General features: G+C 32.8%; 1 protein-coding gene across 1 annotated transcript; it reads left to right on the forward strand.

Moving 5' to 3' along the window:
- Window positions 1–4996: 4996 nt before the first annotated feature.
- On the forward strand, window positions 4997–18330 carry LOC128987151 (vanin-like protein 1). Its single transcript, XM_054407885.1, has 10 exons — window positions 4997–5060; window positions 5671–5814; window positions 7146–7265; window positions 8725–8873; window positions 9864–10072; window positions 11765–11950; window positions 13092–13396; window positions 14104–14244; window positions 15149–15430; window positions 16094–18330. Exons 1-10 carry the CDS (start codon window positions 5016–5018, stop codon window positions 16274–16276), a joined length of 1764 nt encoding a protein of 587 aa, XP_054263860.1. The 5' UTR covers window positions 4997–5015; the 3' UTR covers window positions 16277–18330.
- Window positions 18331–22573: the final 4243 nt, after the last annotated feature.

A 22573-nucleotide genomic window follows, 5' to 3' on the forward strand; every position in this document is an offset into this window, starting at 1 on the left:
CTAGTGTTTAAGTTTTATTACTTTAATTAAACTTTTGGAGAGTTTAAAAAGGTTTATTGACTTTCTTGCTTTTGAATAAGGTAGCCATCAAGACTGTACCACGTTAGTCGTATATTAAATACATAAAATTAAGTTCAAAAGCAAGCACATTTTCGGAAGCTCTATTCAATACAACTTGCTGATTTATACTATTTATTGATTTATAATAGGATAAAGAACGGTCCAGATTTTATTTTGGATAAAGGTTAACAATACTACTTACTCAGACAAAAAGATTTCTAAAAATGTGTTTAATTTTCTTAGCGGAGTTAAAAGGAAATATTTGAGAAATAAGATAAGAGTGTTTTGTTGCTTGTAGTGATTTTGCAGTTTAAGTGCATTAAGGAAGGAAATCAAATACTTTATGTATCTTTTTATTCGAAGCATATTTTGTGTTTTGAAATGAAGGTGAAATAGAATTGACTGGGTTTTTATTTTATCTAAAAATATACAGTATTTAGTTTTCTACATGTTAAAATATGAAGTGAGTGCCAAAGTATGAAAGTAAGTATGCAGTATATGTATCCATTTGTCGTTTATTTATGGATATACAGTATTTGTAAGCAACCATTTTCCATCCTAATGATCCATGGGTCAAAATTATTGGATTTTTAAATTATAATTTTGTACGTTGGCTTTGCTGCGCAGCTTTAGACCTATAAAACCTGGGGATTGCATTTGTCAAGGACCAAAACATTCTAGAAGTACTTTCATCCCCTAAAGACATGACTTCTGCTACACTAGGTTTATGATGGGTATAAACCAAATACAACATGGCTGATTCCTCTTCACTTTGGGAGGGTTTTATGTCATTGTGTTTAGGGTGTAATTTTTTTAATGATAAAGTAAGCCTGTAGTGTTGTTAGCCAGGAGCAATTACTGTAACAAAGAAAATAACACAAAATTAGTAGAGTTAAGATATCGCATCAAGCAGGAGTAAAACGAAAAATAACATTTTAAAACTCGGTTAAGATAGAATAGAGGCAGCTATAGATTTACCCTAAAGCTTTTCATTAAAGAAAAATCTTATTCAATAAACAAAAATCGTGCAGTCTCATTTTTACTATATAAAACCCTTTTCAGCACATCTAAATTTTAAAACTTAATTTAGTCTTAGAATAAGATATTTTGACTTAAGATTAAGTTGATATAGGCTGTACTATTTCTTTTAGCTGAATCCATGCGATTTATTTTGGTCACAAGTATTACAGGATACAAAAAAAAATGTTTTACAGGTTTCAATTTAATAATATTGTAAACCCCTTCATTTAAGAACATTGTGTTTGAAAGCAAGCACATATTTTACATATTATATACATATTACATTATATTATTTATTATATACATATATATACAAGTTGTACAGGGTGTCAGAAAAAAGTGTGATGGGCTATACAGGGCCTAATTCTACATGCAAAAATAAGTCAAAAATGAAGAATAAAATTTTTTGGATTTCGGCTTAGTTTAGCCGTAATCCGCCATTTTGTTTTTTGGGGAAAATATTTATTATTTCAAAATCCCTTTCAGATATTTTTACGAAACTTGGCAAAATTGTTTACACTATAGTAAGTAACATTTATAAAAAAAAATTATTATTTTAACTTTCCAAATTTCAAAATGGTGGCCGTTTGAATTTTTTAATGACAAATTTCATGAAAACCGGTACTTAAATCAAAATTTTGTGCATTAAAAAATTCAAACGGCCGCCATTTTGAAATTTAGAAAGTTAAAATAATATTTTTTTTTATAAATGTTTACTATAGTGTTAACAATTTTGCCATGTTTCGTAAAAATATCTGAAAGGGATTTTGAAATAATAAATATTTTCCCCAAAAAACAAATTGGCGGATTACGGCTAAACTAAGCCGAAATCCAAAAAATTTTATTCTTCATTTTTGACTTATTTTTGCATGTAAAATTAGGTCCTGTATAGCCCATCACACTTTTTTGTGACACCCTGTATACACATATTATGATACATAGAGTAATCACTTGTGCACCGCACTTAGGCGGACTTACACTCATGTTGTTTACTTACTGAACCTTCCCACAAACAATTATCACAGTCCCTCTATGCTAACTCTAGGGGTTTTTGGCTATACAGACATAAACAAACATCTATGCCTTTGGTTTGAGGTCTGTTTAACACGTTGGGTGCTGATGACGGGAATTCCCGCAGTTGCTTAACATTGAAATAAATGCAAATTTTATGTTCAAACATGTCGACAGCACAAATAGTGTTAAGCCACCAATGTGACATTTTAAAGTGCATTTTTCATATGACACTATTTATAGGTGCAATTCTATAATTTTTACTGAACAAATTTGTTTTATAACTTATGTGATTTCATTCTGTATCTGCTTTTTCCAGATGAACGCAGAAGCTACCTATCCAACTGGGTTACAACTTTTCACAAAGTAAATGACAATGTCCTCCAATACATTCCAATACATGTCCTTAAAATAAAACTCCGGCTTCGCTCTTACGCGTCGGAGCAATAAATTGTTACAATTAATCAACAATTAAATATAATTCAAGCATGGCACTATTAATAAAATACCCCCGCCACAGCAAACCTGCAGACTTAGCGAATTTCCATTTGCCAGATTGGATTTACACTAAAATGTCTCCTTAAAAATATCACATTTATTGTCTATTTAAATAGTTTTAGTTTAACGAGTACTTAGGTTTGCTGTAACAGGGAGGGTAAAAACGTGTTTTTTTTAAGTAAAATGTTAATAGGTACTGTAGTTTAGTAAGAAATTAATGTATTTTCCAAATTTGATCAAATTATGTTCATAAACAAGCAAACTACAACAGTTGACTTATTCTCCATAAGAATAACACTGGGAATTTTAAAATTAAATTTTTTTTCGAATTTTCTTCTTAACCTTTAGGCGCATAATAACGCTTCTATATACTAAATTATTTGTTTCTTTAAGCTCTACATAATGGTTTGGAAAGAAATTGTGAAATTTTGTGTTTTTAGGGTCAAAAATGGGAAAACCCTATTTTTACCCCATAAAACCCCCCATAAACCCCCGTTCCCATAGTCCGATCATGCTGGTTCGCGAACTCATTCAAGTTTATCCTGCTTTACACCTTTAAACCAAATTTCATTAAAATCGGACTAAAATTACTCAAGTTATCGCGTTCACGGACACACACACATATATATATATATAAATCTATGTATATATATATATATACATATATAAAAATTTTAAAGAATGGTGTTTTTGGCCACTGGGGACATCAAAATGTAAAAGTAAATCGGTCCCGGGCCTAGGTCTTACCATGCCACCTACGGTAATAGCTTACTTCCCTATAGGGAAATTCGCTAATAGAACTAATAAGTCTTGATTTCTTTGAACTCCCTTAGGTCAAAATCCGTTACGCGCCCACAACTCTATTTTTCCTATTACACTTGTATAACTTGTTGAACCCTTTTATAGGTAACTTATATAGGTAATAAATAATAAACATACAATATTTAGAAAGGGTTTTTGATCACACGCTATATAAATTTGGAGAAAACAGACGAAATAGTGGATAACTACCGGTACTGCAAATTTTAAGCTGTTGGATAAGTTTGGTTAGTTAGGTTAGGCTAGGTTAGATGACACTGTTCTAACCTAACCTAACCTAACTAAACTACTCGAACAGCTAGGTAAAATTCTTTTTTGAGTAACTACGTTTTGTACACTTTTATGTTCATACTAGCTGTAACCCGCGGGCTTTGCCCCGTTTAACTTCTTAATTTTCAAGATTATCTCGTTTTATGGCTCAATCACGTCCTGGTTGAAGTTTGTTCGCTACGCTCACTCACCTTTAGGTTGGAGCTCGTTTGCTACGCTCACTCACCTTTAGGTTGGAGCTCGTTCGCTGCGCTCACTTGCCTTCAGGTTATCTCGTTCGCTACGCTAACTCCCCTCCAGGTTGAAGTTCGTTCGCTACGCTCACTCACCTTTTGTTTGCAAATTAGCTGTTTTCATAAATGTAAAAGAAATAATAGTGCTGCACCCTGTTGGTAATCCTTGTAACTTTAATGCTATGAACATCATAGAACAGAACCAACTTGTTTAATTGAAACAGCTGTTAAGATTCAATAATTCCATTTCTCATAAGGTTAACATGGGAAACTCCAGAGCCACTGGGGCGGAGCCCGAAAGGATTTTTGAAATAAGAATATGCCTATATGTTAATCGGGAATGTGAGCTATCATCATGCCAAATTTCAGCCCAATCCGTCCAGTATTTTTCGCGTTCACTTGTCACAAACATACATCCATACATCCATACATCCATACATCCAAACTTTCTCATTTATAATATTAGTAGGATTAGCAAGTTTTGATTCAAGCATTGATAACCAAATAGTAAACATATTTACTTAATTATAATGACATGTATATAACTAATTTACGAGTATTACTAGTGTTTATATAATCAATGGTATTATTACGTAGTCTTTTTGTATAAAGAAATCCTCCATAATGGAGTTTTTTTTCCAGTTAGTGGACCTTAATTTTTGGCCTCCAAACAACTTCACGGCTTAGTTTAAATCTATTGGTGATTGTTGGGATCTTAACCTATGCCCAGCTGCATTAGACCAGCCATGTATCTAATTTTGATCACAATTTAGTTTATTGGTGCTAATTAAAATTGTAAAATAAAGTAAACTGATTAATAAGAAATTACGTTCCAAATTAAACAAAAACAATTTAAAAATATCAATATTGTATGAAACACAAAAAAATCTTAATCGATTTTAGTTATTTGTGTGTTATTATTTATATACAAGTGTGATTTAGTTACTTATGTGATAATTTATATCAATTAATTAAAATGTAAAGTCAAGGCTGGTAGTGCATGTTTACAACTTTATCTGCGAGAGATTGTGTTTATCTGAAGCCACTTGAATCGACCCCAATTCAACTAGTGTTATCTACCCGGCAGATGTTGTAGCTGTTGTGATGAAGACACTAGTAGGCCTACTGTTGCTTCTAACTGCTTATCAGGTAGGCATGACTGCTAGCTTTATCTAGTCTTTTCTGCAAAAGCAATACTAAAGTGTTTTACGTTTTTAAAACTCTTTTTAAATCAATGTATGTATAAAAATATCATGAACTGTTCATAAAAGAAACTACCCAACAAACTGGCTTTTCTTTTGGAAATTCTTTAGATTTGTATAAGTAAAATTTGTAAAGGATCTTATACTTAATATTTTTATTGTACGTTGTATTAAAATAAACCAGAGATTTAAAAACTTAACATTAGGCTTCTTAGAGTTCAAAAAGACAAATTATTCACAAAAGACTCCTAAAAATTGCACTATATATCAAATCAACTATCTCACTAATACACCAAAGGGAGAAAGCAAATTTTAGATCGTAGCACTCTCTTATAATTAAACTATATCATTTTAAATGCTAAATTGAATAAGTCAGGTCCATATACGAGGATGTCCCGCATATTTTGTGTCTACTTAAATACCTGAAAGTCATTTCTAGTAAGTACACTCTGTAAGCGACAAATACCCTAAGTACTTTCACTACAAAATTGGCAACAGCTCATATGGATGTCGTCTCCTTTAGTATCCACAGTCAATGGTATTGTTGTTTGTTGTAGAGCTATGCAGCTACTACAGACTACTACACAGCCGCTGTGGTGGAGTATGGATCCCCGACCTACCCTAGCTTTAGCGCCGACGAGGTTATGCTGGCCAATGCTGCAGTTTTCACGGATTTTATGCGTAACGCATCATTAAGTGAGGTAATTTGTTCTTTACTTGGAATTATTTTACAAGGTCTGACAGATAAGGACAGTTTTGTAGTTTTTTGCCGCTTTGTTTAAATAAGTTTCATAATCAAATGTATGTACAACACAAACATTACCACATCTCAAATGTATGTAAAAAGGTTTCTAGAAGCACTTTTGTGATCAGAAGACTTAGTAATATAGTAAGCTTAGATATTTTGTTAGCAGTTTATTTCTCTCTAATTCAAAGTCACTTGATGTATGGTATTGTGATTTGGGGCTGTGATAATAATATTAAGAAATTGTTAGTGTTACAAAAAAGAGCTTTGAGAGTAATGTGTAAAGTAAGGAGAAGAACCCACTGTAAGCCACTTTTTAGAAAACTAAGAGTGTTAACTGTACCTGCATTGTATGTGTTAAATTTATTGCAATGTATTAAGTCTAACATAAATGAATTTCCTACCAATAGTTTAGTTCATAGTCATTGTACTAGACAAAATAGTTTTTTGAGAGTCAATCAGTGCAATTATCAAGCTACTATTAATTCACCTTTTGAAACAGGTAAAAGAATCTTTAACTATCTTCCTCAAAATATTAAGTTGTTAGATGATAAGAAATTTAAAACATGTTTAAAAAGTTTATTGTTAGATATTTGTATATATGATGTGAATGAGTTTGTAGAATATTTGTCTCAACCCAATCTATATTTCAACTTATAGGTCTAGTCAATAGAATGTTAAATAGAAGTCTTAGATGTATACTAGGCCTGATGTTAATTATTATTATACTGTATTCTTCCCGGACGATGCCATGCATGTAACATGTTTTAAAGGCAATAAAGTTTGTCATTTGTCATTTGTCATTTGTCAATATTTGGGGTTTTACCAAAGATTACATATTTTACCAAGACATACACTGGATATTAAAATTGAGGAAGCGTTTATGTGTAACTAGCAATGCGTTTTTTTCTATTTTACTTTGGAAATGTTTTTAAAGATTAAAAATACACTGCTTCATTACTTATCAGAGATATGAATGCTTTGTTTTTTTTTATTCAGGCTAGGTATTTATAGCCTACACTTGGATGTTATATCACTCAAGCGTGCTTCGTATACTTATCTTGTGCATTATTTATTTTTCGCTAAGACGTTGTAATCTTTATTGATGTATTTAACAACCACAACTGTTAAGTTTGACTAATTCCTTGTTAATCTCGTGTAGAAAGATAGATATATCTAACGACGATAATTTTACTCAATACTGTCATTTAATACATTGGTATACTTAAATTGATCAGGTTTAGTAATTGGTTTCCGTTATAATATTAATTGTGACCTTTTCCGCAGGTGGATATTATAGTATTTCCAGAAGGCGGACTGTTTGGCCACAATGTCAGAAAATCTATTGAACTTCCATCACCTGACGAAAAGGCAAACCCTTGTACCGATTCTACCAAGTACCATACGGTAACGTATGAAGATTAGAGTGCATATACTTTTTTAGATATGACCCAAGAAAAGGTTTGCGTATGTTGTTTTTGAACCAGGATCCTCTTTAGTCTAAGACCACAATATCAGTAGTATGGTTTTACTATGTCAATTTTTTCTTATCCGAAGTTTTTTTTGTCGTAATATCTATGCTGCGACCGCATTTCACCATCGTATTTAAAATAATAAGACTTAAGACTAGGCCTAATGAAGTATGTTATATTTACTATAATGTCAATAATTGTAGGAACTAATTTATATGTTACCTAAATGATATTATATATATGTGTCCGTTAGCACGATAACTCGAACAAAAACTATCCGATTTTGATGAAATTTGGTATGAACGTGAAACCTACGTTTATTCGAACGAGTTCGCGAACCAGCATAATCGGACCATGGGAACGGGGGTTTATGGGGGGTTTTATGGGGTAAAAATGGCTTTTTCCCATTTTTGACCCTAAAAAAATAAAATTTTGTAATTTCTTTCCCAACCATTTTGTATATCTTAAAAAAATATTTAGTATATTGAAGCATTGTTGTATGCCTAATAGTTACGGAGAAAATTAAAAAAGTGCAAATTTATAATTCCCATGTTATTCGTATGGAGAAAATGAAAACTGTTGTAGTTTTCTTGTTTATGTCCTATACTATTGACGTTTGGTCAAAAAACACTGATCACCTTCCCCGTAGCAGCAAACCTAAGCACTCGTTAAGTCGGTACTTTCCTGTTAAAGGGAACATTCATTATTATCGATGGTTTTTTTCTCGATATATCGATTTTAACAAATTGAAACATATCAGCAGACAACTACGATAAATATTGTTCAGTATCAACAAACAATAATACAATTAAACTGTTCTAAAAAAATTACCTAACATAACTAACCAAACTTGCTGTAACATTTCAAAATTCCGTGTTTAACTTGCCTTTTCTGTTATCAAACGGAGTTTTTAAATGGTACAGCAAGTTTGGTTGGTTATGTTAGGTAGCTTAGAACAGTTTCATTTCTTAGTCCATATAATAGACTGTTTTAGCCTAAACAAGATCAGTTAGTTAGTTGTTGTCAATTTGTAATGGATCGGAAAACAAAGATATCGATATATCGAAAAAATCATCGATAATAATGAATGTTCCCTTTAACAGGAAAGTACCGTTAAATCTAATGTTCTTTAAATTGGGAATAAATATGTCTTATTTATGGAAATATTTTAGTAAATATGTAATCAAACAAGTTGAAGTTCGCTTAGTCTGCAGGTTTGCTGCGGCGGGGGTATTAATATCAATCCATTAGTTTGAGTTGTTTTTGGGTTTATCCTAAGGCACATACAACAGAAACCACCTCCATCTTATACAGTGTTATATAGCTATACCATCTTATAGAATAATCCTCTTAAAGGTGATAATACTCTACTAACATCACCTATTATATTTTAGGCTCTTGTACTGCTATCCTGTGCGGCAAAAAAGTACAACATGTACGCTGTGATAAACACAGGAGAACAATACTACAATTCGACAACTAACAAAACTGAATACTACAACAGCAATGTGGCTATAGACAAGAATGGAACTGTTGTGGCAAGGTGGGTGTAGTATTACTTCTTGAGACACAATCAATCATAGTTTATAGTGGACGTTAAACTAAGATTCACCAAAAAATCTCCTATTTAAAATTAGATCCTCCACATACTTTACATATCATCATATTGAAACTGTTAAATAAAGTTATAATTTTATGAGTGTAGACTCTAGAGATTTTGCAACAATTTTGTTTATATACTCACAAGTTGTACAACGCGTTAAATTAAACTATATTTTCAATAAACTAGGAGTTGCTGAACATGATGTATACAAAAATATAGGACTTTTTTTGTACGTAAAAACATGTATGTTTGTGTTTGAAAGATACATATTTTTAATTTCATCAACTCAACAACCCCATGCTATATCCAAGTATTCTAAACTAAATTGTGTTCTTTGCTACCATACTTTAATGATATGGATTCTTCTAAAACAAACACAAATCGAAGCATAGTTTACATAAAAAAAAACTTGAACAAGCTTAGATGTGATAAAAATATATGCTTTTTTACTCTATTTTACTACCTACAATGATCAGTTAAAAATTTTTGCCTCACCTACTTTTTTATACTTTTTTTAATTTTTGCCTACACTTGCTCCGGTCCGTTAAACTTTCTTCAAAGGCCCTCAACAATCTCATATATTTTGTTATTTTTAATTCCACATCTTCTTTGGCTGTCCAGAAGGGTCGGTCTTCTTCTATTTGGAGTTTCCTTCCGTATTTTTTTCATTATTCCTCCACTTCACCTTATACACCACCATTGCCTAATTCATCGCCTACGTCTGTATATTGCAGTGAACACAGATTCTGTGTATCGCTGTTTTATGGGCTCTGCCCCTTCACCTTATGGTTCAAACGTATCTGTTATTTTATTATTTGTTTAATTCTCCATTAAACATTGTCTGTTGCAAGAACAAAGATTTTCATGAGTGCAACATTATTAACTAACCCAAAGGTAAATAACAAAATCCTAACACAGATTTTTTTTTAGGTACAGGAAGTTTAACCCTTATGGAGAGCCAGTCACCAAGCCTGCTCTAGATCTTCACACCTTCACTACAGATTTCAATGTGACCTTTGGCATGTTCATATGCTTCGATATAGACTTTGAAGAGCCAGGAGTGGTTCTAGCCAGAGACTACGGAGTTAAACACTTCGCATTTCCTCATTGCTGGATCTCAGAGCTACCTTTCCTGACAGGTAATGTGGATAAAATAAATAAAACCTTGTCAATCGATAACAGTTCGGGTAAAGTGCTGCGTAAAGTATACTATTTGAGCATTAAATTACCAAAATGGCTTTTACTACTGGGGAGCTGATATTCCTCTCCTAACAATCAAATGATAGGCAGTTTGATCAGATATGTCAGTAGTTTTTTGATGGCTAGAACATGGATCCAGGTGTCCTTGATCATGGAGCTATTTGTCGACCATAGTCGGTGATGAAGCTGCCCAGATCATCCATTTTATTCTACTAATTTTATCATTTAATGTACACAAAGAACGGCAATTTGTTAATGAATAAAATATTTCACTCTAGTCCCAAAAGTGACCTCATAGAAAGATAGCGTGGTGAAAGCGAACGCGGAAAACACTTAGTCCCGAAATGATACTTTTGTGAGGGTAGTAAACGATATTTTGTTTGAAGTAATCAAACATTATTTCAAAGTCAATTAATTTAATATCTATCTTTCATAATAGTTTGATCAAATCTTAATAAAAAATACTTGTAAAATACTAATTGATTTACTGCTCTGGCATGTGTCATTTTAATACAATAAAGCTTCATATTAGAATTAGACTTTTATGAAGAAAGATGCTATACAACGTTCAATTCAATTCACCTGTAATCAGCTGATTCCATTTCTAGCACAGTTTGGTTTCGACGTGTTTGCCAACATCATTCCACGAGGGCCACTTAAACCTAATCAAATCAATTGACACTTACCTATTCATTATTATAGATGTAGTGGCAGTCAATTATTAAATTAACTAGTACATAGATACAATGAGTTATGACAGTGTTTAGTCTTCAAATGTTTCTTTAACTTTAAATTTAAATATTAGGTTTGTGTGTTGATCACGGTAGAAATGTTTATATCAATTGTATGAATTCCAATATTTAAAATTAATATTGCTAAAACCCTACATATTTTAGGGGTTTGTTTAAGAAAATTTTCTGTTTGTATAAAAAGTTAGATCTCATGTATTCCTTCCATTTGCTGCTAAACTATTTTTATGGCTATTTCCAAAATGATAATATCTTACAGTATTCGACCTTTTAATATTCAAAACCCCTTTGACTTCAATCGATTATACTGTCTGTTCATTTATATTTTATGATACTAACAAAATCAATTCATTGGCTTGGTTGGTAACAATGTTTAAAGTTCATACGTATAACATTCCAAATATTACACTTCTCACTGCGATTAACGTAGAATGTTTTATCTGTATTAATTAAGTCTTTTCAAACAATTTTAGTAAAACCCATTACTAACAATTATTGTTAATAATGACGATTTAGTGTTTAGATTTCAATAAAAGAATCAAATTTGATTGATAGTTTGATTAAACAAGGTTGACAACGAACTGAAAAAAGCAAACAAAGAATAGTAAACAGGTTATAAAAATATATTATTCTAATATGTGGTCCGGAGCAGTGAAGCCAAACTACTTCTAACAATGATATTTTGCATGACTGATACTATGTAACAGTTTACATAGTTTAGAGAATTTAGGGTATTTCATAAACATGTTCGGAACAGTTTAATTACTCAGACCTAGCATCTTCCTCACTAAAATATTAATGACAACTTAATACAATACCCGATGTCTTTTTAACATACAATTTAAAATAGATTTGTTATTCAGTTACCTTTATTGTATTTAGCCATCCAGGCCCAGTGGGGATTCGCCTACAGTCTAGACACAGTCCTCCTTGCCTCAGGGTGTAACTACCCTTCTTCAGGAGGTACAGGTTCAGGGATCTACCACGGCAGACGAGGAGCGCTTCAGTACTTCCAGACTAACTCACGTACCTCCAGACTACTCATAGCCAACGTGTCCAAGAACTTCGGTGAGAGTTGAAAATTGTAGATTTTTTTTAGTAGATTTAGCTTATTACACTATTCAAGGACGGGAAAATATGCCTTGCCGGCTGCACATAATATTTTACCAGTAAACTTATACAGATTTGAATAAAAATTTTATGTACCCCGGAAACGATTAGATAGTACCAGTGGTTGATATTTATAAAATTTGTTGCCAAACTTTAAATTTTTTAATGTTTTCGTGTCAGGATTCAGATTCCAAAACTAAATCCCATGGCCCTTTTCAAGTCAAAACTTCAAACTTATTTTTTCCAAAAGGGATGGCTGACAGAGCCAAGAGTGAGTACAGATTACACTATGAATGTTATGATATTAGTCTACATTTTCCTTTTTTCATCGACTAAAGTAAATAAATAGATATCCCCACCACATCAAAGCTACGGACCAAGCAAATTTTCCGGTTTGGTTGGAATATCACTAAAATTTTCCAATCAAACTGGCAGATTCATAGTCTATTTAAATATAAATTTGAAAGGGTGGTGATTTTAGGGACACAAAAACGTAAAAGTAGATCGGTTCTGCGTCTTAATAAGTCTTACCATGAGACCTACAGTAATATCTTATTGTTTTAAATAACGGGGAAATATTCGCTAATAGCTGGATAGCTGAGTGGATATACGGCTTGCTACGGATCTGTAAATAGCCAGTTCGATCATATTACGAGTAAGTAGCATTTTGAGGGTCTTTATTTGAACTTGAATAAATAGCGCTTGTATAAATAGCGTTAAATGAAAATTATACTTATCCAAATATTACTGGTCTGGTCTAAAAATACTAAAGAATTTGTTGAGTAACAAAGCTGGTTAACTCACTTACCCTTCATCCTACATACGAACTCTTTTCCGCCTAAAAATACGCAAATTTGTTGGCGTTGTCAAAATAAAATTCAGGTCAATCATTCGAAGTTGATTCTTTAGCTTAGCCCATTTGTGTCTATCAAAATAATTCAATGAATAATAAATTTACCATTCATAAAAAGACCGATCAACATTTACTAAGATTGAACTCCACTCAAACCATCAGGTGGACTCTGTATCCCTCAGTAATCAAAATGTTCACAACATACATTATCTTAATTGGTACCTTAAAGTATGACTCATTTCACAGAACCTGACAACAAACTCTTCCACACCAAAGACCCTGCAAGGCCTACCACCTACAAGGAGCCTGTAAAGAATGTTGTATCCAATGAGTTCAGCGACGTAGAAGTCCATCTGCTAGAAGATCAACACACAAACAGCTCCCTGTTCCTCCTGAGGGACTACACGGATGTCTACAGGAGTCGTCAGTTGTTTCCCTCGGGATTTTATCCCTCGTCAGCCTCGGCGGCGCCGCTCCAGGACTCCTCCCTGGCTTTGAATCTCACAACAAAGACTACTATCTGTCAGGGAGTTGTCTGCTGTGACTTTGAGGTATCAGTAAAATATAGCCAAAATACAATAAAGAGATCCACAGTCAAAGTAGACAGTTGAATTTTATCTTTTGGAGGTGACGTTGTAGATTAACCAGCAAAGATATTAAATGACTTAGCTGATACGTTTAATCAATCCATCTTGGGGAAAGTTGAAACTAAATTGGGTTGGTTGTAGTTGTTTTCAACGGAGTTTACTTTCAAAAAGGGACCTGAAAATGGGCACCTGTTACACGCTTGAAAAGATTTCAAGTGCTAAGTTTATCCATTGGCCTAAAAGTGTTTAAGCACTTTTAAGTCTTGTTTTTACTTACCCCATTAATTAAGAGTTTATATAATTAGTTCACGTTTTAATGATAAAACTAACCACTAACATTCTTATCAAATGACATAAAGTTACACATAATATGAACATATCCAAGCTGCATAGAGTTTACTACTGCAAGTGTTACTTCATGGGTCATTGTCAAAAGGTCAAGTTTATCAACCAGAATGAACTGTAACTCCACAACTGTTTATTTATACTATAATCTAATCATAGCTTAGATACCCCTGCAATATCCCTGTATTGGACAGTATCCAATACTTAACGTTGATTAATGTTAGAGGAGCCTGACACGATTGAACATCGTTTATACGTAAATTTCATAGATATTTACAATAAATTAGTCAGTGTTTTATAGCTCCTACAGAGTTATTTGCTTTCAGGTCAGAGTGACTAGTATTTTCAATGCGACCAAACCTTCAGCACCATCCAGAGGAGACGACTTCAGTCGTCAGTTCTATAGACTTGTGGCTTTCGATGGTGTACGATGGTACGGCGGGGGAGTTGCCACTGGTGGAGTTCAGGTAGAGTACAACTGAAATAATTAACACTCACACACACAAAATTGAGTATTAAGAAAATCATCATACTGTCCAAAAAGCGGCCGGTTTTAGTTTTCTAGATTTTCTACAAAATCATCGTTTTTAGGTGGGTAACTTCAAATAGGGAACATAAAAAACAAATGATAATGTTTTTGGCTCGCTAACCTCAAAATTGTATCTGTTTTTGTAAACAACGCAGCATTAATGACGTCTTAGTATAACCTCAAATTATGTGCTAATTTTGTGACGATTAGAAGGTAATTTCCACAGTATGACGAAAATAGTGGTTCATCACACGGAACGAAAGTGTCTTTTTGGTACTTAATCGTATTTCCAAGCTTGGACGATTACGTTTTAAAAAAAGCATCTTTCTCTCCTAGTGATGAAAACTACTATTGAGCATATTGAAAAGGCCAGGTGGTTAATCTGACAAGATTTACTCTTAAAAACGCTAAAAATATTTGGGACTTTTAGTTTGAATAGCAGAGCATTTCTAGAGCAGTTTTAGTTTGATTGAGTATGCTTGTTGTATTTAATGAAAGATATTTTATACATTAGAAAAGAAATGTTATTTATATGTTTGTTGCATATATTGTAAGTAGTAAATGAAGGCCCCCTTCTTGGTTGGATTTCTGGTGGAAGTTTGGATGAAACTGCTAATGCCCTTGATTACTTTTACCGGCTTTGCCGGTAATTCGGTTATCATCTTAAGCTGAAAGCTCCACAAAAAGGTAGTTTCTCTAATATATATTTTCTTGGTATTAAAGAACTCTCTCAACTTAAAGTCATACGAACTAACAGGACTTATACTAAACTCCTTAGGCTATACAAGGTACTGTAAAATGAAAATCCTAAGAGATTTTTTTTGTTAACTTTTATTGTTCAGTTATGTGGAGTAGTTTCCTGTGTCAACGATTCCATCTCCTCCTGCGGTCTCAGGTCGGACGACTCCTCCGCCCAGGTGGCGACCTACGGCCAGCTCTTCAAGACTGGGACTAGGTTCGAGTCTGTCACTATCATCGGGACTTTCACCCATAATCGCACCTTCATCTACCCTGACATCCTCACCACGGCCACTGGGGACAACTTCGGAGCTCTCGTACCCTCTGCGGCCTTCGCCTACGAGGAATATCCTCCCTACAACGGATCCATCATTGCCTACCTCAAGGTCTGTAGATAAAACCACATTATGTGTGTGCAGTTACACACTTGTGGTAACAAAAAGACTCGCTTTACTAAAGAACTGTACATTCTTTGAAAGTTTAATTTACGTGGTGGTTTTGGTCAAGTAATAGAAACTCTATTATAATATATTTCAAAGAAATCTCTCGTTTGAAAGAATTAAAGATTACATGAATTTTATGAAAAACTGATGTTAGAGGGATTCGGAAGGTACTGCTGGTTTAACATTTAAATTAAATTTAGTTTGTTACTTTAAAGTTGAATACGCACAATTGCTATCAATTTGAAAAATCCTAAGAAACATGTCTCATTTTTACCAAATTTTCTTTAGTTGGTTAGCTTTTTCCCGTGGAGCCTTTGCTTTTATGTAGCTCATGACTCAAACTAGGCCTCATATACGTTGTTTCCATGGCGTCTAGTACAAAAAAGATCCCTCGGAGAGTTACTGGCTGCAACTGACTAAAGTATTTAGATATCTAAAAGGCACTTCAGGTAGGTATTGTCAGATAGATTTCACAAGATGGTATTTAGAGGCAAACTGATATATTTATCCGTCGGGAACTTATGAAGTTCAATATTGAGTGGCAAAATTTATATTAAAAGATTGACTTTTATAGTATTATCTTTTAAACTGGTTCATGTTTTTTAGATCAACTACCCCATAGACAACCTAGTCACTGCTGCCATCTACGCTCGCCAGTTTGACCGTGATGGGCAGAAGAGAACAGAGCTCCCTCTCAGCAGCTACGCCCACCCCTTACCTGGGAGTATCTTCTTGTTAGGGGTGTTTTTCCTTTTATTTTTCAATTGCATCCTCTCAACTGTACATTGAAAATATTTTAAAATAATTAACAATATAATATTGAAGGAAAATGTATTTGTAGACAAACTATACAAGTTTAAGGTCAGTTTTTATGGTCGATTAAAAACATATTTTTAACTAGGAATCCACAATATCTGTTAATAAATTAAAAGTATTATAGTCAAAGAAGAGTCCTTGTGAGGTAGCAAAATTATAAATAGCCAATAATGACTCCACCACCAGAAGCGAAACCCGTACGACACTGTCAGTAAAACTAAGTCATTCCTAGAATTTTAGTTTCAGTACTGCACTTGTAAAAGTTAGGTTATGTTTGTATGAATCAAGCAATACTTTTAAACCATGCAGCTGTTCCAAAATGAGTGTCAGAACTGCAACGCAGAGAAGAAATCAGATAATACATAGCTTAAAAATTAGTTTGTATGGCAATCAAATCTGAAACATTTTGCCAACATTTTGTTAATACAAATGCGCAAGCTGAAATTTTCATTATATATTTTCAAGACCTACTTGGTAAATTATGTAAAATTTCAAAACCTTTTGTGCTTAAATGCCAAGTAATGCAAAGGTACTCGTAAAACCAAACGTATAAACCCCTCCGTGAGATGGCACCTTGTTCATTAAAATTAATGTTGTAATAATATAACAGTGGCCAACACAGCAACAGTGTTATCCATTCCCATCATAATACTTCCATAGGACTCCAGAGGTTATCAGTAGTGATGGTCAGTAATTAAAAAAAATAGTCGTAGGTAAAGTATTGTGTACAACTCGCGTAATTAGCCAATCGAAGAAGTTTTGAAAGCACTCACCAAGGCTAATACCTTAAATTTACTACTCGTCTTCACGCGATCGTTGCATACACTACTAGGGTGAGGTGGGGTAAGAGCATAAATGGGGCAAGAGCATACGAGGTACCTCAATCGCTTACGTTTTGCCCTACAGTACCAGGATTCGCAGCAAAAGCTTCCTTTTATTATCATACTTGATGTACATTTAAAGCTATATTTCCATGGAATGATTTAAACATGTGGAATAAACTTTTCAAAGATCATGTAATTCTTCCTCCGAGGGAAAGATCATATAGGTATTTTTAAACATGACAAAAAAGTAAAAAATTGTATTATTATTATTATTATTGGTTTATTTTGTACAGTTTTAAGTGTACTTTTCAGTCATGTTTGGATTTAGTTTCCATCTATTATAGTTTAAAAATTGATGGGCGTTGTGCACTTGCCCCCTATTTTTGTTGATGTGGGGCAAGTGCACACACCATGTGCAACACACATGTGTAAATATGAAAAATAAGTGACTTTTAGAGTGAGTGAGTGTTTTTTATAACTTAATTTTTAACGTAAAAAACAGTTTTCATGTTTGAAAAGTTATAAGGACACTTAAGGATACCCATTTTTATCAATACCATTTATTCCCATTACCAGGAAATAGATTAACCCAATTTAATAAGTGAAATCAAAATTACGTTCTTAAGCATTTTTAAAAACAAGATTTCTCGCCTTTGAAAAAAGTTTGTATCTAAAAAACTGTAAGAGATAATTCAGTTCTGTAAAAAGTGTTAGAAAGCTCTCAAAAAGTTCTATATGCTCTAACCCCACTGTTTTCCTAATACACTTACCATGGGATATAGAGAGAGAAAATGCACTTGCCCCACTATTTGGGGCAAGTGCATACACAGGGTAGAAACAATTAAAAAAAGAAAAATTATAAGAGTTTTATTTTTAGGAAAATTTTAAGACTAATAGAGAACATTCTTGAAAATGCATGGTAAAAATATGAATTTTCTACCATTAAAAATGATGTGCTCAGACCTGGTCAAAGTTAAACTTTAGATTTTACGTAGTGCACTTACCCCACCTCACCCTATAGCCTTTGTGTTCTCATTATTATGTGGCATTGGTTTTGCATAGTAATAAAAGATTAAAACATTGAACAACGAATAATGTAGTTAACGTCCCTGCTTGATCAATTATTTCAATGTGTAAACAAGTTTACAAGCATTGTTGTATACAATAGGATTAATCAAGCTGTATAAACTGGTGTGAAGGATGTTGTAAATTTTTACTACCTGTCAATATCAATATCAATCAATTGTGATTCGCCAAAAGTAACTAAATACAAATGTATAATGTTTTACTACACTTTGTATAACCCAAAAAACTGTTCTACATTTTATCAAGATTGTTAACCAGAAGGTTTTTTTTAAACGTCATCACGGTACTAAACAGGTAAATGAGATTTGTTGATGACTTCCCCAGTTAATGTTTCTAATATCAAAGCTGCTGTTGGCAATAAAAAGGTTGCGTAGCAGCGTCTTCTTTGCGTCATAAAATATTTCATTTCTCCGCTTCACTAACGCAATTTCAAATAGCCTACTTGAAGTTGGTAAAAGAAGGTAATGTTAGTGAAGAATAGCAATAATATCATATTTGTATCAAATATATGCATTTTAAGAGTAAGTTTTCTATAACTTTTGGGTGTTTTACTGAACGGAAGTAATTTGTGTCATTGCTTCTGCATGGAAAGAAATTGTAAACATATTTTATTCCATCTAAGAAAGTCATTGCATCATTTATAAAGACAAACTCATGCCTGTATGGAAATAATTGTTGAATTTTATTGGTAAAGGGCTAGACTAGAATTATAATTGGAAACTTTTCATAAAACAATACTATCGTTCTTTTGTGCACCTAAACACAGGGTAATGCTAAGTGATTGATTCACTTTTGAAACTCTATAAATGAAAAACTATACAACCTATTATCACGGGATGAGAATCAATTGAAAGAGGAGATTCTAATGTTTTGTTTGACACCACTTTGGTAAACATCGTTGCAAAATAAGCCTCTAAAGACATTTTTAGATTTTAACGATTTTTAATTGATTACACAATTTAAAATCAATGAAACTCCAAAACACAGAACCACAGTTCCTCACAGCTTACAATAGTGGTGTACAACAATAACAGAGCGGTAAATTATAGAACTAACTGACCCCTAGTGTTATTACCACAAACGTTTGACAATTCAACATATATGTATGTACTATAGTATGAAGTTTTGAGATTCAGAGAGGTAAATGCCCGTAGTTAATTTAAAATCGTAGTTGAAATCTAAAAATGTCTGTATAGGCTAAATCTGCAACTATGTTTACCAAAGTGGTGTCAAACAAAACTTTAGTATCTCCTCTTTCAATTCATTCTCATCCCGTGATGATAGGTTGTATAGATTTTCATTTATAGAGTTTTAAAAGTGTATAATCATTTAGAATTACCCTGTATTTAAAATTAGTTGCAGCTCGAATACGGATGATGATTATAGCTTATTACTAAAAGAAGTAGAACATGACTTGGCTGTTTCTAGACTGGTGTTCCAACTGATATAATTGCATAGCACTATGCCATTGTTGCGTTTAGTTAATACATAGCACATTACATGTCCCTGTGGTCATCATAGTCCTGAGGGGTTCCTCATGCTTGGACTATTGTCCCAATGTGAACACAAATTGGTAACATTATCGTCTTCACCACAAATTATAACAGGTTAGCAAAATATTTTATGTTGTTTCTTAAAAATAATTCTAAAATAATTAATATAAAAACAATTAATATGTTTTGTGTTAAAAGTAGTCTAAAATATCAAGTAAATCGAAAGATAATTCAATATTGAAATATAACAACCTGTCATTGAAGCAGCTCGCTGGATCAAATTATAAACGGCTTACATTCCAGAAGGGGAAGAATTGACGGACAGGTCTATAAACTCATCTTTTGAAAGTTACCGAAGTTGCGTTTTAAACACATTGTTTAAAATATTACAATTGACGTTAAGAGTTAGGACAGTAAATCTTTAGTTTGCAGCATGTATACTTTAAAGCTTAAATGGAAGATATTTAATCAGGCTCAGTAAGGTTGAATTATGTTAGATTGGGTTAGGGGTTTTCAGAGTTAATCATACCATAAGAACATAAACAAAAAAATTGTATTTTTATTAAGTTCTATAGAACAGTTATATATAAGATAAAATAACCAAAATATCTTTTTTATTATCCTTCGTGTCATATAGCTTGGAAAAGGGGTTGAAGTAAAAATAAAAATATATTATCCTAAGATATATTTAACAATGTAGCCATTACAATCAAGTCATGGGCAATTTAGCTGAGATTGGTGGTCCCTTAGGTCTAATATATCTTTAGCCTTTGTATACAATTTTAACCTAAATAAGACAGAAATATATTCGCCAGAATTTTGTGTTTAGACCGGTGATTAGCAACTGGATAATCAAGATGACTGAATCGAACCCAAGATCATCGACATGTAACATAAGATAAGCGATGAACATAATCATCAATTTTGTGTTAATGCAGTATATGTACATTAGAAAACTTTATTTCTTGTAAAATTTATATTTTACAGATCTATATGATGCATAATAACAGGGTTTTCATTCAAACTAGTTGCGTTTCCGATTTTGGTTGTCTCATAAACTCATAATAATTTTGTAAAGCCTCTTTTTATATAAAAAAAAAATGCTAAAAATTAATTCGATAGTTCCAACTTGTGTACGTGATTGGAAACCAAATGGGTTGTTCCGTAAGGAAAGGTGGTTAAAATAACTGGACGTATAAAGTTAATTTCGTTTTGTCAAATCAAACCACAATTAAAACTAGAAAACCCACGAACCATCTACTTCACAAGATTAAACTGAGCTAGCCACTTACTCTCCAAAAAAAATCTAGACACAATAGGTGCAGAAGGTAATCGTCGTATAGTGAATTTTAATACGATCATTTCCTTACCAATTCAGTACCATTGCTCGAATATAGCTAACATATCCCAAGTGGGGTTTTGAGTTTCGTTGGTTTATCGTGGCAAAGTGGTGTCTCAATTGGATTAAAGTCTATATCTCACTTCATCATTTTAAACTTGGTCTATTCTCACTAAAAATTTACGTTCAGGAGGTTAGGACACCCTGTATAGCACGTTGATTATGATGTGTTCTCTAAAACTACTTCTTAAATCACGATTATAGGTACAAATAAATTGTATATTATTTATTTCCTAAAAGGTTTGGAAGTGAAACATTAAAATATAGCTATTAAGTTTAAAGTTGATGGAAAATAATAGTTTTTCCCAAGTAACTCAATTCTCTTGATCAAAACCAGTTAACCAAAGTCCCGTAAAATTAACCCTCAAACCCTCAATGTTTACTAAAGCTCCCCTAACAATAAGATCGACTTCTTCCTGTTGCTTGATTGAAACCTCAGTGTAATCGTGTTTTTACAATAAAACGTGTTTTGTAAATGTTATAAAGTACCTAAATAAACAGGAAATACTGATTATGGCTGCTATACATTATCATAGAGTAAGCTATATGTGTTATTGTTAATAGTTGGATTATATTTGGTTAGTACAACACGTACAAATAAGTTTTTATTATAAAGCAGTTATAAGTTATGAATGAGAAGAAAGTTTTATTCCTGACTGAGAGAAGATGGTTTTGGCCAGAGCTATTTATTAGTCTTAATGAAAAGAGTCTACTGATTGTTCCAAGGAATTTCAGAGTAGACGAACACTTCAGCAACTCTGTCATCTAGGTATGATTATACTACAATACTATGTACTAAAATGTAGCTAAGGAGAAGAGTAGCTTAAAATAAATAAACAGCTTAAATAAAACACTCCCACCCAGGATTGTTGACAAGATAACTAAATAAATGATATGTCAGATTGCTGATACCGTTTATTTTGTTACTGAAATAGGTGAACTGACTCAAAAGAGTATCTATTGTATATTAATAGGCCATCATGTTTCATGAAACCCTTTTTTCTCAGCTCGTGTGCATCGCAGGGAAAATCTATGCACACGGTTAGCAAGATATTTGCCTGTAGAAGTGCAGCTTCGCTTTATAAATTAAAATAGGCTAAAAAATAAGCCAAAATAAAATAAATAGGACAAAAAATGAATTTAAAATTTAAAAAATTAACATGGGCCTTATGGGTTGCCATGCTGGTGACGAAATAACATCGTAATATAAACATAAAATCAAAACAAATGGAATAAATTACAATCACATGTTTTATATACAGCGTGGGGTGAAATTGGGGAGCCTGTATGCCTAAATTACATATATTTGGTTGACTTTTCGACCACTGGACGACCCCTATTATATCTTAAAAGTAACTATTATATCTAAAGTCTAAATACCCTACAGAAATCAGTAATTTATATCAGCACTTAACTGTTAACTGTTTGGTTAGCCGAGTGATTATAGTGCTCACCTTCAAATCTGAAG

This window comes from Macrosteles quadrilineatus, unplaced genomic scaffold, assembly GCF_028750875.1.
Source record: "Macrosteles quadrilineatus isolate MER2022 unplaced genomic scaffold, UCM_ALF_1.0 Scaffold_2__2_contigs__length_208266976, whole genome shotgun sequence".
NCBI classification, from domain to species: domain Eukaryota; kingdom Metazoa; phylum Arthropoda; class Insecta; order Hemiptera; family Cicadellidae; genus Macrosteles; species Macrosteles quadrilineatus.